Source organism: Oncorhynchus mykiss, chromosome 1, assembly GCF_013265735.2.
Source record: "Oncorhynchus mykiss isolate Arlee chromosome 1, USDA_OmykA_1.1, whole genome shotgun sequence".
NCBI classification, from domain to species: Eukaryota; Metazoa; Chordata; class Actinopteri; order Salmoniformes; family Salmonidae; genus Oncorhynchus; species Oncorhynchus mykiss.
The window spans coordinates 48,146,398-48,165,409 of record NC_048565.1 but is presented as its reverse complement, the minus strand read 5'-3'; the positions used below and the strand labels follow the sequence as shown (position 1 = coordinate 48,165,409).

The window sequence follows — 19,012 nt, the reverse complement described above, 5'->3', positions numbered from 1 at the left end:
TGAGTCATTGTCAATCAAGTTTTTTGTTTTTGCATTCTTCGTCTTCTCTCCCCTCCGTGTCCATGGTAACCTGCTGAATAACTGCCACATTTCTGCACCCCCCAACCCTCCTTATAGGCTACATATTACAGCTTTAAGCCTGTTTATTTGCTCTGGTAGATCAACAAAATAAGTTGCACACTGTTTCCAAAGTCTCTGGCAATATGAAAGTTGAGTCTAATGTTTTCAACCAGGGCTCTTCAACCCTGTTCAGGAGAGCTACATTCCTGTAGGTTTTCACTCTAACCCTAATCTAGCACACCTGATTCTAATAATTAGCTGCTTGATGAACTGAATCAGGTTAATTACAACTGGGGTTGGAGTGAAAATCTACAGGAGGGTAGCTCTCCAGGTTTTAGAAGTGTGAAGTGTGTCTATTCTTCCTTAGTATTTCATATGCATTTAGCGCAGTCTGTAGGTACTGTGAGGTGCCATGTTTCAGACTGGTGTCAGACAGGGACAGCATTGTGATACAGAACCTTCAATTGAACTAGTCTGGTATATCATATTGTGTGAGGTGTGTGTGGAAGTGGGAGGCTGAGAGTGTGGTGTGACTGCTGAGAAGAGGGGTGGGGAGGGGTTGCTCTTCTCTTTCTGCACCTTGGTTGGAAGGAGAGGTAGCAACGGTATTCTTCTCCTGCACAGATTGTTTAGCTACCTAGGTGGAGTTGTAACGTAACCAGAGGGAAACGGTTTATTTTGTTTGGTTAATGGAGTGTCAGGAATGTTTACGTGACACAGAGGATGGTTTTGCTTTTGACATATTTGTGTTGTCAGAGCTTAATCATTCCCTTGAGGTTTATTAACCCCCCTCGTAGGATACATATTCAGGGGCTGAATGTGCCGTGAGTGACTGCTGAGAAGAGGGGAGGGGGGGGTTGGAAGGTTGGAAGGAGAGGTAGCAACAATATTCTTCTCCTGCACAGATTGTTTAACTGAATAGTTGGAGGTGAAGCTGTAACGTAATCAGAGGAAAACTGAGTATGAGGCATATTTCGATTCATGATAGCATCACACCTTTGTGATAGTCTGCCACAGACGGGTGGTTATGCTTTTGAGATATTTGTGTTGTCAGAGCTGACAGAGGGTGGGTGTGGTGAGTCTGTGAGATGTACAGTGGAGCCTGCCTTAGGCCATCATGGGGAAGCTGATTTGAATTTTTTCTGGGTAGAGACTCTGGTGCTGTTTTTCTTAATCAAAATGTTTTTCTTAATCTGCTCATTGTATTCCATACTTTATGGTGTTGAGGGTAATGTTTCAGATTGCTTTTACGTAGTATCTATAGCACGGCAGGATACTTTTGTTCCAGTCCAGCTCCTTGGTAAACTGGGTTTGGTGGTGTAATTGAGCTGATATGTAAATTCCTCTTTACCGCTGCTCTATGCTTGGCTGAGAGACCGCTGTGGAAACAACCTGAAACAGAATACTGGATTAGAAGTTTAAAAACTTTCTATCAGTTTGTGTCCAGATTATGGATTTTGGTCAATAGGAGTGGAACTCGAAACCTGTTCCCTCTCCTGTCCCATTCCTCTGTGTAAGTCTGGGCATGGCCTCACCAGTTTTATAAACAGATTGTACAGATATTCTTTTGTGTTGTGCTGTGTAAATAAACACATGCCCAGCCAGTGATCCCAGTTCTTTGGTGTTGTTTATTCTGACATTAGACAAGGGAAGCGCACATACGATGAGAAGCACTTGCAATTACAGTACCTTGTAAACACTATCAATAGTAAAAACATAATAAAAATACATTAATATAAATAAAACGTAATTATTAATTCCATATGTTTCAATCAACCATATAGACGTGCAAAACACGCAAACTTGGCGAATCAAAAAGTATGTGGTTTAAAATGGCAGGACCCTCTGTAGGTCTGGCACTGAGATCTCTCCCTGACTTTACTTCCAGGCCCTAGGAATCCCAAGACACTCATGTACCCTGCTGCAAAAGTGCAGAGTAAAAGCTATCAAAATGTAACAACCTTTCTAACAGAGCTTACTGTTTCCTCAAGTTAAACCATAGCCAGGAAGTAGACAACATTCAGGTCCATCACTTCCTCTTATCCTTGTCTTACACAATATCAACCTTTCTCTTTAATAACTTTAACTGGGTCTGGTGCTGCTCTGAGTGGACTTCTGAAGTGGACATCTGATGTGGACACCAGACAACACCTGTGAAGACGAGCACAACAAAAAAAGACCATTCAAATACATCTGCCAAAAGAGAGCACTTCAATGATAATATACTGTACAGTGCCTTCGGAAAGTATTCAGACCCCTTGACTTTTTCCACATTTTGTTATGTTACAGAATTTTCCTCATCAATCTACACACAATACCCCATAATGACAAAGCAAAAACAGGCTTTTAGAGAATTTTGCTAATTTATTTAAAAAAGTAATATTACATTTATGTAAGTATTCAGACCCTTTACTCAGTACTTTGTTGAAGCATGTTTGGCAGTGATTACAGCATAGAGTCTTCTTGGGTATGACGCTACAAGCTTGGCACACCTGTATTTGAGGAGTCTCTCTCTGCAGATCCTCTCAAGCTCTCTCAGGTTGGATGGAGAGCGTTGCTGCACAGCTATTTTCAGGTCTCTCCAGAGCTGTTAGATTGGGTATAAGTCTGGGCTCTGGTTGGGCCACTCAAGAACATTCAGAGACTTGTCCCAAAGCCACTCATGCGTTGTCTTGGCTGTGTGCTTAGGTGAACATTCGCCCCAGTTTGAGGTCCTGAGCACTCTGGAGCAGGTTTTCATCAAGGATATCTCTGTAGGATAGCTCTGTTCAATTTTGCCTCGATCCTAACTAGTCTCCCAGTCCTTGCCGCTGAAAAACATCCCCACAGCATGCTGCCACCACCATGCTTCACCTTAGGGATGGTAACAGGTTTCCTCCAGACGTGATGCTTGGCATTCAGGCCAAAGAGTTCAATCTTGGTTTCATCAGACCAGAGAATCTTGTTTCACATGGTCTGAGTGTAAGAACCGACACTGGAGTAGAGAAGCAGGTACGGTTAGTCAAACATTTAATCGGAACAGACATGGAACAAGACAGGAACAGCATCAGCACACGGGTATACAAGAACATATAATAATCAATGCTGGGCCTCCCGGGTGGCGCAGTGGTTAAGGGTGCTCTACTGCAGCGCCAGCTGTGCCACCAGACTCTGGGTTCGCGCCAAGGCTCTGTCGTAACCGGCTGCGACCGGGAGGTCCGTGGGGCGACGCACAATTGGCCTAGCGTCGCCCGGGTTAGGGAGGATTTGGCCGGTAGGGAAATCCTTGTCTCATCGCGCACCAGCGACTCCCGTGGCGGGCCGGGCGCAGTGTGCGCTAACCAAGGTTGCCAGGTGCACGGTGTTTCCTCCGACACATTGGTGCGGCTGGCTTCCGGGTTGGATGGCGCTGTGTTAAGAAGCAGTGCGGCTTGGTTGGGTTGTGTATCGGAGGACGCATGACTTTCAACCTTCGTCTCTCCCGAGCCCGTACGGGAGTTGTAGCGATGAGACAAGATAGTAGCTACTAAACAACTGGATACCACGAAATTGGGGAGAAAAAGTGACAATCAATGCTGAAGCGTGGAACAAAGCGGGGGAACAGACAGATATAGGGGAGGTAATGACAGAGGTGATTGAGTCCAGGTGAGTCCAATAATCACTGATGCGCATGACGGGGGAAGGCAGGTGTGCATAATGATTGTGGCAGGAGTGCGTAATGCTGGGGAGCATGGCGCCCTCGAGCGCCAGGGGGAAGAGCGGGAGCAGGCGTGACATTGAAAGTCTTTAGGTGCCTTTTGGAAAACTCCAAGCGGGTTGTCATGTGCCTTTTACTGAGGAGTGGCTTCCGTCTGGCCAGTTTAAAATAAAAGCCTGTTTAGTGGAGTGCTGCAGAGATGGTTGACCTTCTGGAAGTTTCTCCCATTTCCACAGAGGAACTCTAGAGCTCTGTCAGAGTGGCCATCGGGTTTTTCAATTATTATTTTTAAAACCTTTATTTAACTAGACAAGTCAGTTAAGAACAACTTCTTATTTTCAATGACGGCCTAGGAACAGTGGGTTAACTGCCTGTTCAGGAGCAGAACGACAGATTTGTACCTTGTCAGCTCAGGGGTTCTTGGACACCTCCCTGACCAAGGGCCTTCTCCCCTGATTGCTCAGCTTGGCCAGGGGGCCAGATCTAGGAAGAGTCTTGGAGGTTCCAAACTTCTTCCATTTAAGAATGATGGAAGCCACTGTGTTCTTGGAGACCTTCAATGCTGTAGAAATATTTTGGTACCCTTCCCCATATCTGTGCCTCGACACCATGTCTCGGAGCTCTACGGATAATTCCTTCGACCTCATGGCTTGGTTTTTGTACAGACATGCACTGTCAACTGTGGGACCGTATATAGACAGGTGTGTGCCTTTCCAAATCATGTCCAAACAATTGAATTTACGACAAGTGGACTCCAATCAAGTTGAAGAAACATCTCCAAGGATGATCAATGGAAACAGGATGGATCTGAGCTGCATTTCGAGTTTCATAAAGGGTCTGAATACTTATGTAAATAAGGTATTTCTGTTTTTGAACTTGCAAAACATTTTAAAACCTGTTTTTGCTTCATCATTATGGGGTATTGTGTGTAGATTGCTGATTTTTATATATAAACGTAACTAACTATATAAACTGTAACATAACTAAATGCGGAAAAAGTCAAGGGGTCTGAATACTCTACGAAGGCACTGTATATTTCAGCTCCCCCCCCCCCCCCCCGCTTACTTCATCTGGTTCTTCTGCGCAAAACAACAATGAGTATGAAGATGACGGAGAAGGCAAATAGGATTGACACAATAGTGATTCTTGTTTCCTTGGATAACCTGCCAGTGCCCTCAGGGGTCATTGTGGGGGCAAATAGATCTGTGTGTGGGAGAGGAGGACAGGGGGAGCAGTTGAAGGACAAAGAAAACAAATGATCATCTTCTAACACTGTTAAACACTACTACTATCTTCAGATCAGATTTTTGGAATTTCCTCGATGAACAACAACGAAGTCTCTATCACACACACGAGCAAGAACTCAGTTTATCTCTTTTATTCTTGGTGCACACGATCTTGAGCTGAGCATTGCTGTTCTGTGGGTTTCTGCACTCACCAGGACTCCAAGCTGAACCTCCAGCTCCGTCTGTTTAAGACAAAACACATATAGAATACCCAGACTGCTGATCTCTGTTATGGAATTTGCTCTTGTAATGTAACATTACCATAGGATGTTTTGTTTGAAATACAGTTTGAATATTGAATGGAACTCACCCGTCTGATCAGTTGAAACAATGCTGGGACAATCTGTAATGACAGTACAGGAATGATTAGTTGAAACAATGCTGGGACAATCTGTAATGACACTACAGGAATGATTCCCTACAACAACAGAGAGATGTGCTGGGAAATGCTCATAGCAGTGACTGGTTTGAGACACTGCTCTAAAGCATCACGTCATGCTCTATAATAAACTACAACTTCCAACAGCCCCTTAGCATTAATAATTGACACCTATTACGATTTTCCAGAAATCTGCTTTGTTTGTTCCCTCTATTGACTATCCTCTTCCCCAGGTTGTACTGTCATGGGTCCTCACAGAAACTCACTGGCTTCGATGACAGGCATGGAGCTGCCTTGGCCCTCAAAGGCTGGCTTGATGATCTTTGAGTCACACACAGCGTAGACCTCCTGGCTCTTAACACACAACAAGCATTTTCCAGATGGTGGAGGGGAGGTTGTGGGACAGGGAGGCAGCTTAGCCACTTCACCTCGTGACCACAGGGTCGAATTAGTCGTCAAATGGTCATAAACAGACTCAATATTTTGGCATTGAGTATCGTTACAGAGGTAACAGACAGAGGAGGTCTTCTGAGCTGCAAGTGAGAATACAACAGGAAGAAGAGAGCTAGTTAAACAGAGCCCCCAGACAATATGAAATATCAGTTACTACACTTGGGTCAAAACAACTATACAGTACTATACTATACATACTCACTGTGCTTTAATATACGAATATAGGAATTATTTTTATGGAATTAAAATGCCCAAATTAAATGGTGAGATCAAGTTGTCACCACTTTCATATTTCACTTTGAAACTTTCACTGACTGATCCGTGTTTCAGCACCAATACTTTGTGAAAATACTTTGTGAAACTGTGACAATCCGGGGGAAGTGACTTATTTAGAGTGTATAAAACAAGGTACAGTATTAATTTACTGTTTACGCCATACTGAACACATGCATGGCAGGCATGAGAACAGCTCACCTTCAATAGAAGTGCCAGATACAGCCCAGCCAGCCAGACATAGAGCCAGGCAGACTGCAAAAATAAAAATCAAGGGTTCACGCATGTGGATGTCACTACAGTACAAACACCCATTCATGGTCTTGTTAACGGTTTCTCACTTTCAGTAATCTATATATGACTAAAACTCAAAACGCATTGTTGACTTACTTGGAAGTATCGATCCATTCATGTTTGAATGTTTCTGTGGAGTATCTGCAAATTAAAAAAAAAACATTTAGTCTAAACATTATGTAAACCTTTGCTGCCGTTCATCAATCTAATGTCCTCAAGAGTACTGAGCAGGTGGATCTAGGGGTGTGGGGTTACAAATATTTTGACAACACAACAATGATTCTGGTCAGGCTCCGGAGACGTGCACATCGCGCACCACTCCCTAGCATACTTCTCGCCAATGTCCAGTCTCTTGACAACAAGGTTGATGAAATCCGAGCAAGGGTAGCATTCCAGAGGGACATCAGAGACTAACGTTCTTTGCTTCACGGAAACATGGCTCACTCGAGAGACGCTAACGGAATCTTCACGCATCGCGCCGACAGAAACAAACATCTTTTGGTAAGTGTAGTAGGATGTCCCTTGGGGGTATCCGTACCTATGTAGGACATGCAAGGGTTAGGTTAATAAACAGGCTGGAGCTAGAACCACGTTGTCGCGCGTCTTTATTTTAGATCATACTACATGGTGTCAGAAGTGGTTTTAAAATTCACATAAACGTGAAGGAGGTACCAAGTAAATCATACATTCAGGCTGTTTCAAAGCAGGGAGGGCACAGTGTTGGAGATAAAACGGCGCATATCATTATTTTGCTAGCTAACGAGCAAGGACTAAGCTACTGCTAACTAAGCAACATGTTGCAAGAGGAAGAAGCTGGCGGGATTTCAGGGTTTGCGACTCCCAAGTTCAACGGGCTCTGGCGCAGGCCAGTGGCTAGTGCTGACGGATTTCGCATTAGTCCCCCGGAGAATTTTGTTTGTATGGACATTCAAAACTGGCCAAAATGGATCAGGCGCTTTGAAAGGTACAGGGTAGCATCAGGCTTAAATGTGAAAAATGAGTCATTTCAAGTTTAATACACTGATCTACTCTATGGGTGATGAACCGAGGATATATTAAATGCTTCAACATTGACCGAGGAAGAGAAACTTAACTACAGTGCCGTTAAAGACTGTTTTAAAACGCATTTTGTAGGGAGACACAACATTATTTTTGAGAGAGCTAGGTTTAATGTGCGCAAACAGGAGCAGGGTGAAACCACGGACAGTTTTATCACAGCTGTTCACAAACTAGCAGAACATTGTCAGTTTGGCGTGCTCAGGGAAGAGCTGATCCGAGATTGGATTCCCAGTTTACCTTGTCCAAAGCTGTAAACCAGGTTAGGCAGAGTGAGACAGTAAAAAGACAGCAGACGATACTGCGCGACAGCAGCTCCTTGTAGAACGAAGAGAGTGAGGAAATACATGCATTTTCATACAGAGCTAAAAAAAACAGAGGGAAACACAGAACAGAGACAGACGTGGAGAAAACAATCACAGATAGCACCAGTAGCTAGTTCAAATGTTTGTCGCAAATGTGGGAAATCCCCTTTCCACAGATGGAAAGATTGCCCAGCAAAGGATGCGGAATGCAGGAAATGTCACAGGAGAGGACACTTTTCAGCTGTCTGTCGATTAAAGCAAATGCATGAGGTCTCAGAGGAGGTACAGCAGGACAGCATCTTTCTGGGAGAAGTAAAGGGAAACAATACTGGCTGGCATTCAGACACTAAACTCAATGGGGAGGTTGTGTCATTTAAACTAGACACTGGGGCAGCAGTGACAGCTATCCCAACTAGGCTGTATAGCTATAGCAGAGATGGCCCTTTGCTCTCTACAAACAAAAAAACTGTATGGGCCCAGTAATAACATTTTACCAGTGGTAGGGCACTTGGTGATTAAACTGGAGAGTAAAAACGAAAGTGCCATCCAGCCTGTCTTCGTCATTGACTCTCTAGCCAGACCGTTGCTGGGGCTGCCAGCAATTGAAGCATTGCAACTCATTGAGAGAGTGAGCGAACTGGAGGACCCAGGTGAGGTTTTCAAAAATAAATTCCCAAAAGTGTTTTCTGGTCTAGGAAGGATAGAAGGTGACTACAAAATCCGCCTGAAAGAGGATGCTGTCCCCTATGCCCTTACCATCCCCCACCGGGTGCCTATCCCTTTATTGGCCAGAGTAAAGGAAGAGTTGGGGAGGATGGAAGAAATTGGGGCGGTGTCTAAAATAGAGAGTCCCACAGACTGGTGTGCAGGGATGGTAGTGGTGCCAAAAGCCAATGGGGAAATAAGGATCTGTGTGGACATGACTAAATTGAATGAGGCACTCTGCAGAGAGAGACACATCTTACCATCAGTGGAGCAATCACTGGCTCAGTTGGATGGCTCACAAGTCTTCACAAAGCTGGATGCCCGCTCAGGTTTCTGGCAGATACTGCTGTCATCAGAGTAGGGCGCTCACAACGTTTATAACACCGTTTGGCCGTTACTGTTTTAATGTTTTGCCATTTGGAATCGCTTCCGGTCCTGAGCATTTCCAAAGACGCATGTCCCAGCTGTTGGATGGGCTGAGTGGCGTCATAGTCCACGCGGACGATGTGCTCGTGTGCGGAAGGGACAGAGCAGAACATGATGTAAGGCTCACAGCAGTTCTGACCCGACTCCAGGAGACTGACCTGACACTCAATGAAAAATGCACTTTTGCACAATCAGAAGTCTTGTTCTTGGGACACAAAATCAGTGCAGCTGGAATAGAGTCGGACCCAGAGAAGATCAGCGCCATCACAGATATGCCCACACCCCAGAATGTGGCTGAAGTCAGGACCTTCTTAGGCATGGCCACATATGTGGGTAAGTTCCTCCCACAGTTCTCAGATACAACCAAACCTCTGAGAGACTTACTAGCCAAAGAGAATGACTGGTCATGGGGTCACATGCAACAGGTAGCGTTTGATAAATTCAAAGGAGATCTGGCCTCACAGAGAGTGCTGGCCCACAAACCACTGTTGGCTCTGTTAGGGACAAAAGCACTGGACGATTTGCCTCCCAGAGCTGCAAACTGGAAACCACATATCTTGAGGCTGCATTCATTGTAGCTGGGGATTTTAACAAGGCTAATCTGAAAACAAGACTCCCTAAATTGTATCAGCATATCAATTGCGCAACCAGGGCTGGTAAAACCCTGGATCATTGTTATTCTAACTTCCGCGACGCATATAAGGCCCTCCCCCACCTTCCTTTCGGAAAAGCTGACCACGACTCCATTTTGTTGCTCCCTGCCTACAGACAGAAGCTAAAACAAGAAGCTCCCGCGCTGAGGTCTGTTCAACGCTGGTCCGACCAATCTGATTCCGAGCTCCAAAACTGCTTCCATCACGTGGACTGGGATATGTTCCGTATTGCGTCAAACAACAACATTGACGAATACGCTGATTCGGTGAGCGAGTTCATTAGAACGTGCATTGAAGATGTCGTTCCCATAGCAACGATTAAAACATTCCCAAACCAGAAACCGTAGATTGATGGCAGCATTCGTGTGAAACTGAAAGCACAAACCACTGCTTTTAATCTGGGCAAGGTGACCGGAAACATGACCGAATACAAACAGTGCAGCTATTCCCTCCGCAAGGCAATCAAACAAGCTAAGCGTCAGTATAGAGACAAAGTAGATTCGCAATTCAATGGCTCAGACACAAGAGGTATGTGGCAGGGTCTACAGTCAATCACGGATTACAAAAAGAAAACCAGCCCCGTCACGGACCAGGATGTCTTGCTCCCAGGCAGACTAAATAACTTTTTTGCCCGCTTTGAGGACAATACTGTGCCACTGACACAGCCCGCAACCAAAACATGCGGACTCTCCTTCACTGCAGCCGACGTGAGTAAAACATTTAAACATGTTAACCCTCGCAAGGCTGCAGGCCCAGACGGCATCCCCAGCCGCGCCCTCAGAGCATGCGCAGACCAGCTGGCTGGTGTGTTTACGGACATATTCAATCAATCCTTATACCAGTCTGCTGTTCCCACATGCTTCAAGAGGGCCACCATTGTTCCTGTTCCCAAGAAAGCTAAGGTAACTGAGCTAAACGACTACCACCCCGTAGCACTCACTTCCGTCATCATGAAGTGCTTTGAGAGACTAGTCAAGGACCATATCACCTCCACCCTACCTGACACCCTAGACCCACTCCAATTTGCTTACCGCCCAAATAGATCCACAGACGATGCAATCTCAACCACACTGCACACTGCCCTAACCCATCTGGACAAGAGGAATACCTATGTGAGAATGCTGTTCATCGACTACAGCTCAGCATTTAACACCATAGTACCCTCCAAACTCGTCATCAAGCTCGAGACCCTGGGTCTCGACCCCGCCCTGTGCAACTGGGTACTGGACTTCCTGACGGGCCGCCCCCAGGTGGTGAGGGTAGGTAACAACATCTCCAGCCCGCTGATCCTCAACACTGGGGCCCCACAAGGGTGCGTTCTGAGCCCTCTCTTGTACTCCCTGTTCACCACCGACTGCGTGGTCACGCACGCCTCCAACTCAATCATCAAGTTTGCGGACGACACTACAGTGGTAGGCTTGATTACCAACAACGACGAGACGGCCTACAGGGAGGAGGTGAGGGCCCTCGGAGTATGGTGTCAGGAAAATAACCTCACACTCAACGTCAACAAAACTAAGGAGATGATTGTGGACTTCAGGAAACAGCAGAGGGAGCACCCCCCCTATCCACATCGATGGGACAGTAGTGGAGAGGGTAGTAAGTTAAGTTCCTCGGCGTACACATCACAGACAAACTGAATTGGTCCACCCACACAGACAGCATCGTGAAGAAGGCGCAGCAGCGCCTCTTCAACCTCAGGAGGCTGAAGAAATTTGGCTTGTCTTCAAAAGCACTCACTAACTTCTACAGATGCACAATCGAGAGCATCCTGTCGGGCTGTATCACCGCCTGGTACGGCAACTGCTCCGCCCACAACCGTAAGGTTCTCCAGAGGGTAGTGAGGTCTGCACAACGCATCACCGGGGGCAAACTATCTGCCCTTCAGGACACGTACACCACCCGATGTCACAGGAAGGCCATAAAGATCATCAAGGACAACAACCACCCGAGCCACTGCCTGTTCATCCCGCTATCATCCAGAAGGCGAGGTCAGTACAGGTGCATCAAAGCTGGGACCGAGAGACTGAAAAACAGATTCTATCTCAAGGCCATCAGACTGTTAAACAGCCACCACTAACATTGAGTGGCTGCTGCCAACACACGGACTCAACTCCAGCCACTTAAATAATGGGAACTGATGGAAATTGATGGAAAATATATCACTAGCCACTTTAAACAATGCTACTTAATAGAATGTTTACATACCCTACATTATTAATCTCATATGTATATACTATACTCTATATCATCTACTGCATCTTAATGTAATACATGTATCACTAGCCACTTTAAACTATGCCACTTTGTTTACATACCCTACATTATTAATCTCATATGTATATACTGTACTCGATACCATCTACTGCATCTTGCCTATGTGCTGTACCATCACTCATTCATATATCTCTATGTACATATTCTTTATCCCTTTACACTTGTGTGTATCAGGTAGTAGTTTTGGAATTGTTAGATTACTCGTTGGTTATTACTGCATTGTCGGAACTAGAAGCACAAGCATTTCGCTACACTCGCATTAACATCTGCTAACCATGTGTATGTGACAAATAAATTTGATTAGATTTTTTTTATTTGATTCCCCCAGTCATGAAGGTACATATATTATATTCTAGTAGGCTATAGTCTCGTCCCCACTGGACTGATCATTCCCAGGGGTCTGTTTTAAAAGGGTTCTGAGTCTGTGTGTGGATATCAACCAACCTCAGGGATATCCATTTTAGCCCCATGGTTTCATGTTCCCTCGGCTGTACCTCACCTACCCTAAAGCTCAGTTTTAAACAATGTTAATGGGCCTATTTCCACCTTAATTTATCCTGGTAAGTCTTATTGAGGCAATAAAAAAAACTCAAATCCACCTCAGTTGGACATTGCAGATCTATTCTTCTCTTCCGTATTGTAATATGAACCTTTAGACAAGCATGTATGGCATTCCTGACCTATAGTCTATGCTTTGGTATAACACAATATCACACTCAATTCGTGCAAATATGCATACAAATAATTTCAGCAGATTTCGTGCAGTTTTGTGTGGCTTAATATGTGTGAAAATACCTTTTTTTGTGCTACTTCATTCATAGGAAAATACCTTTTTTTGTGCTACTTCATTCATAGGAAAATACCTTTTTTTTGTGCTACTTCATTCATAGGAAAATACCTTTTTGTGCTACTTCATTCATAGGAAAATACCTTTTTTTGGGCAAACTTCAGAACAATCTTTTGAAATTTATTGGAGCAATGCATTTTGGGCAATGGTGTTGTACACTGTCTTTTTTGTATTCCACATGTTAACAACCCAATATTGTTAATCAAACAGGTTGTCAATGAAATAAATATAATATAATAGCAGCCTTACAGGTTTTATTTTTGTTAATGCCAATGCTGTTTTCTATGCTTGTTTTCGCTTAATACTTTGGGATACCGGTGCTATGCCTAACATCTTAGGCTTAGGTTGTAACTAAACCCTTTTAAAGCATTTCTCACCATCTATTTACAGAGAGCAATTTTCGTTTTATAACAGGTAGTGTCCATTTATTTACAGTAGGGAATTATTACTTTCTTCAGTGGAAATACAGATTATATATAAAAATGTCAAATATACCAAAGCTAATCAAGCAGAGAACTACAAACATTTAACCAGTTAAAGAAATACATGACAACTAGAATATTTTATTATAAATAATACAAAAGAGTTGGCGATAACAGCACAAACAAAGTGAGTGTGTGTAAACAGTGGGGAGAACAAGTATTTGATAACCTGCAAAATCGGCAGTGTTTCCTACTTACAAAACATGTAGAGGTCTGTAATTTTTATCATAGGTACACTTCAACTGTGAGAGACGGAATCTAAAACAAAAATCCAGAAAATCACATTGTATGATTTTTAAGTAATTAATTAGCATTTTATTGCATGACATAAGTATTTGATCACCTACCAACCAGTAAGAATTCTGGCTCTCACAGACCTGTTCGTTTTTCTTCAAGAAGCCCTCCTGTTCTCCACTCATTACCTGTATTAACTACACCTGTTTGAACTCATTACCTGTATAAAAGACACCTGTCCACATACTCAATCAAACAGACTCCAACCTCTCCACAATGGCCAAGACCAGAGAACTGTGAAAGGACATCAGGGTTAAATTGTAGACCTGCACAAGGCTGGAATGGGCTACAGGACAATAGGCAAGCAGCTTGGTGAGAAGGCAACAACTTGGCGCAATTATTTGAAAATGGAAGAAGTTCAAGAGGACAATCAATCACCCTCGGTCTGGGGCTCCATGCAAGATCTCACCTCGTGGGGCATCAATGACCATGAGGAAGGTGAGGGATCAGCCCAGAACTACACGGCAGGACCTGGTCAATGACCTGAAGAGAGCTGGGACCACAGTCTCAAAGAAAACCATTAGTAACACACTACGCCGTCATGGATTAAAATCCTGCAGCGCACGCAAGGTCCCCCTGCTCAAGCCAGCGCATGTCCAGGCCCGTCTGAAGTCTGCCAATGACCATCTGGATGATCCAGAGGAGGAATGGGAGAAGGTCATGTGGTCTGATGAGAAGCAAATAGAGGTTTTTGGTCTAAACTCCACTCGCCGTGTTTGGAGGAAGAAGAAGGATGAGTACAACCCCAAGAACAGCATCCCAACCGTGAGGCATGGAGGTGGAAACATCATTCTTTGGGGATGCTTTTCTGCAAAGGGGACAGGACGACTGCACCGTATTGAGGGGAGGATGGATGGGGCCATGTATCGCGAGATCTTGGCCAATAACCTCCTTCCCTCAGTAAGAGCATTGAAGATGGGTCGTGGCTGGGTCTTCCAGCATGACAACGACCCGAAACACACAGCCAGGGCAACTAAGGAGTGGTCCGTAAGTAGTGGCCTAGCCAGTCTCCAGACCTGAACCCAATAGAAAATCTTTGGAGGGAGCTGAAAGTCCGTATTTCCCAGCGACAGCCCCAAAACCTGAAGGATCTGGAGAAGGTCTGTATGGAGGAGTGGGCCAAAATCCCTGCTGCAGTGTGCAAACCTGGTCAAGAACTACAGGAAACGTATGATCTCTGTAATTGCAAACAAAGGTTTCTGTACCAAATATTAAGTTCTGCTTTTCTGATGTATCAAATACTTATGTCATGCAATAAAATGCAAATTAATTACTTAAAAATAATACAATATGATTTTCTGGATTTTTGTTTTAGATTCCGTCTCTCACAGTTGAAGTGTACCTATGATAAAAATTACAGACCTCTACATGCTTTGTAAGTAGGAAACCCTGCAAAATCGGCAGTGTATCAAATACTTGTTCTCCCCACTGTATGTGTGTTAGTGTTTGTGTGTGCATGATAATTTCCAATCATACAACTATCTTCATTCCCCAATTGAATACCTTCCTTGATAACACAAAAAAATATACTGTATGTATACATTTTTTGGTCCTATCTGGCAACCCTCATAAAGTTCAACTTAGCCTTGTATCAAATGCATTATGAAGAAAATGTTCTCATGTATGATGATGGCCTACTTTCTAATAAGGTGGTAGGCCTAATTTGGTGTTTTACGATAAAAAAAAAAAAAAAGTATATTCTAAACTTATTTTATACAATAGGCTTCATGTCGGTACCAACTTTCATTCAGAAATGGCTAAATAATGATAATAAAATGGTGCTCCCGTAGGCTACATTAACAAAATGGCACTATACCACTGGTTATAATACATATGAAGTAATTGCCATGGGTGGTCAACTGATAATTCCAGCATCGTTTTGATTGGGACAGTATTATTTCGCTGCTTTGAGCCAAGCATGGGAACTCATCTTGATAAATCAATCAATGTCAGATCTTTTTTTTCACTGAATCTCCGTTTGGAGAAACGTTAGCTAAATTGAGGTGAGTGCTCATGATCATTAGTCTAGCAATTGAAAGCAATGCAAATTTTCTCTACACACATAGATTAGGCCTATAGCCTACCTGATGAGCTTCCCTAATGTTATCATGAACTTTCCTGATGCATTTCAGTCACTTAGCCTACTAATGCGAATACACGTGTACACTTTTCCCATAGGCTATTCAAGTCATTTGACATATTCATGTACTGTTTTAAAAAAGGTCCTTCAATAACCATATAGCTGAAAACACTATTGATTTCATTTACTCAATTTATTCTCGAAATTGTAGGATAGTCTACTTGGTGATAGATCATTTAAAATATTATTGTAACAGTAGGCCTACCTACACTATAACCCAACATGCGGTTACTGACCACAATCGATTAAATTAAAAATAAGAAGTGTTGATTAATTTATTTGGCAATGGGGAGAGCACCATGCATGGAAGCGCTGCAGGAAGGCGTGCTGGAAGTGCTGCAGATAGATTGAAATACATATGCCATATAATGACTCACGTCTATAAATCAATGAAATCATTGAAAATGCTACACCAGTATAATTTAGCCACAGAGGACCAATAGCCGATTTAAAAAAAATGCTGTAGATTGTGTTGCCATATTATGAGCGCATTTGCCTAGTCTAGTCGGGAATCCAGCAGTTCGTCAATCGGCAGGCAAATGTAAAACAGCTGACTGTTTACTAGTGGCTGTCAATGAATAGCAGGCAGTAGCTAGAAGGTTTTTCAAAATACAACTGGGGGAACAATTTGTTTGAATAGGTGAGTGCAACTGGAAAATTGTAGATAATGTCCTCATATTGTAGGCATAAATTTTGTGTATCCACTTTTCATTGGAATATATGCTATTGGTTGCCTTTAAGTCATTGGTCGTTCATTGTCTTGATCTCGGTATGCAAATGTTCGCTTGTCATTTTGATCATTTGTGTGATATAAAAAAAATAATCTCTCCAGTCGTGTAAAATAATTTTAGAAAGCCATTTTTTTCCCCTCAGAACGACAAACCCCTCAGACCCTAGTCTTCAGGGCTGAGCCCCGAATGCTATGGAACTTTGGAGACGGCCTCGGCCTGCCCTATACATTATCTGTATCATCAGAAAATACATAAACTGCGCCATAAGAACGAATTCAACATGACAATTCAACATGCGAAAGGCAAAATACTTTTCAATGTTGAAGGGACACAATTAACAGAACTAGATACATTTCTATGAGAATGTAGGACATTCAATTAATCAAATGAAATAGTAAACTCACGTAAATTCGATGTGTGTTGGTTGAACTCGTCTGGAATGCCTTTGGGTCTCTGAAACACTGCCTACGGCAACTTGCATTCAACTTGCTCGCTCTAAGCGTATACTCCTTTCCACTCCGAGAAGTTCAGAAATGAATGAAAGTGCGGAAGTAAGGAAGAGTAGAAGAGTCTCTTGATAGGCTGGCTTGATAAACTATGATTCCGCCCTCAACAACCAGCCGTCATAAAAGACCTGTGAAAAAATTAACGGAATGAGAACGAGTACTTGGGAGTTTAAACTGAAGGACAAATCCTCCAGACTTAGTTTATTATCGATAAGGAGGGAAAAGGGTTGGTGCTGTAATGTGCAACACACATAATATTATTCTGGTTGCCCAACATAGACTTGGAGTATTTAGTAGGCTATTTTGTTTCAGAAGGCTATAACGAATGTGTTATCAAGTAATTAGTATAGCATATTTTAATGTCACTTTTATTAGTCCTATATTTTTGTAAATTTGTGGTAGAATATTGTTATTATGTGGGCTATTTTCTTAATTTTCAACAAAGTTCAATTAGCCTACCAATGTGGAATGACTCGAGTCAAGCTGTAGTGTGCTGAGCGGAGCGGGACTCGCTTCAAGATCACCTCCACCAACTGCTGGTCACAGCATGTACACAAGGACCATGCAGCGAACATATTTTACTCTTTGATTTCAATGTGTGTACAAGGTACTCAAAACAGCATTAAGTCAAAATAAAGTGTGGTCAAAATAAAGAGCTGGCTCTGGGGGGGCCCCCAAACACACCAATATATTTTGTAGAATAGCATGAGAAGCTATAAAACTGCAAATGTTTGTCACATAGCAAAATTTGCTGTATATTTTCTGGGTTGGGGTGATAACAAGACACGACCACAGACAATTGTCACATACTTAGAGTAGAATTACCACACATTCTCTGCTTCCATTTGTGAAGTACATTAAAAATGAAAAAGGGAGAAACAGCAACAAATTAAACAAGACAGAACTGAAGACTTTCTGAGAAATGTTGTGTCCCTTGCCAAATCCTTACCACAATCTATGAGCATAACTGGGAAATGTTCCATTGCACCACTCTCTCTCTAACACGTTCTCTCTGTAGGGGGTTTCCCTGTGAGGAGGGCTGGATATGCTTTTTTTGAACATATTAAGTGTAAGGGTTTTCCTGTGGTGAAGGAGAGGCGGACCAAAACGCAGCGTGGTTATATTGATTCATGTTTAATAAAAAAAGATAAACACGAACACTACAAAACAACAAATGTGGAAAACCAAAAACAGCCCTATCTGGTGCAAAACACAGAGACAGGAACAATCACCCACAGTGAAACCCAGGCTACCTAAGTATGATTCTCAATCAGAGACAACTCATGACACCTGCCTCTGATTGAGAACCATACTAGGCCGAAACATGGAAATACCCAAAACCTAGAAAAACAAACATAGACTGCCCACCCCAACTCACGCCCTGATCATACTAAATAATGACAAAACAAAGGAAATAAAGGTCAGAACGTGACATTAAGTTAAATATGAAGTTATGTTTTTGCATTGTAGTGTAATTGCATGTCTGGTGAGGTTAATTGATGTTAGTATTCCGCAGAGGTGGACCAGGAAGAGGCCTCCAGAATAAAATACTGTATACGGGGACCACGTGTTTGAATTTGTAAATTCTGCTCAGACAGCGATCTGGAGTGATCAAGAGGGTTTACTTAGCAAACTACAAACCATCAAAGATTGTCATAATGTCAAGATGAATTCAAGTTTTTTCCTTTTATATTTGTAGTTCATGCATGATCTGTATTCCTTCCTATGTTTGACATGTTTAATTATAAAAAGCCCAGTCTACTATTTACATGCAAAGGATTCTACAGCCGTCAATATCCTGGTGCAAGTGCTTCTCATCTTATGTACTCTTTCCTTGTCTATGGTCAGAATAAACAGCAAAGAACTGGGATCGCTGTCCGAGCATGTGTTTATTTACACAGCACATCGCAAGAGAATAGCAGTACAATCACATCTATTTATAAAACTGGTGAGGTCATACCCTGCCCTACAAAGAGGAAAGGGACAGGAGAGGGAACAGGTTTAGAGTTCCACTCCTATTGACCAAAATCCATAATCTGGATACAAACGGATTAAAAGTGTTTAAACTTTTCATCCGGTATTCTGTTTCAGGGTTGTTCCCATAGTGCTCTCTCAGTCAAACACAGAGCAGTTGTACACAGGAATTTACATATCAGGTCAATTACACAA

At 43.0% G+C, this 19,012-nt stretch overlaps 1 protein-coding gene across 4 annotated transcripts; it reads right to left on the bottom strand.

Moving 5' to 3' along the window:
* Nucleotides 1–1,668: 1,668 nt before the first annotated feature.
* On the bottom strand, nucleotides 1,669–18,011 carry LOC118964788. Of its 4 annotated transcripts, XM_036979105.1 has the most exons (9): nucleotides 17,793–18,006; nucleotides 16,742–16,971; nucleotides 6,518–6,562; nucleotides 6,329–6,382; nucleotides 5,668–5,934; nucleotides 5,333–5,365; nucleotides 5,175–5,204; nucleotides 4,802–4,939; nucleotides 1,669–2,211 (listed from the first exon to the last, which is right to left on the bottom strand). In XM_036979105.1, exons 3-8 carry the CDS (start codon nucleotides 6,537–6,539, stop codon nucleotides 4,803–4,805), a joined length of 543 nt encoding a protein of 180 aa, XP_036835000.1. In that variant the 5' UTR covers nucleotides 6,540–6,562; nucleotides 16,742–16,971; nucleotides 17,793–18,006; the 3' UTR covers nucleotides 1,669–2,211; nucleotide 4,802. The 4 variants fall into 4 exon arrangements, with proteins under 4 accessions (XP_036835000.1, XP_036834997.1, XP_036834994.1 ...); XM_036979102.1 differs by lacking the exon at nucleotides 16,742–16,971 and having other exon boundaries at nucleotides 17,793–18,011; XM_036979099.1 differs by lacking the exons at nucleotides 16,742–16,971; nucleotides 17,793–18,006 and adding an exon at nucleotides 7,718–7,841.
* Nucleotides 18,012–19,012: the final 1,001 nt, after the last annotated feature.

Excerpts from the sequence above, each read along its gene's own strand:
- LOC118964788 (XM_036979099.1), bottom strand. The coding sequence starts at position 7,826 with ATGTATTTCCTCACTCTCTTCGTTCTACAAGGAGCTGCTGTCGCGCAG. Across the intron at positions 6,563-7,717 it reads GGTTTACAGCTTTGGACAAG|ATACTCCACAGAAACATTCA; the intron begins GTAAACTGGGAA and ends TTTAATTTGCAG. Across the intron at positions 5,935-6,328 it reads ATCTGGCACTTCTATTGAAG|CTCAGAAGACCTCCTCTGTC; the intron begins GTGAGCTGTTCT and ends TCTCACTTGCAG.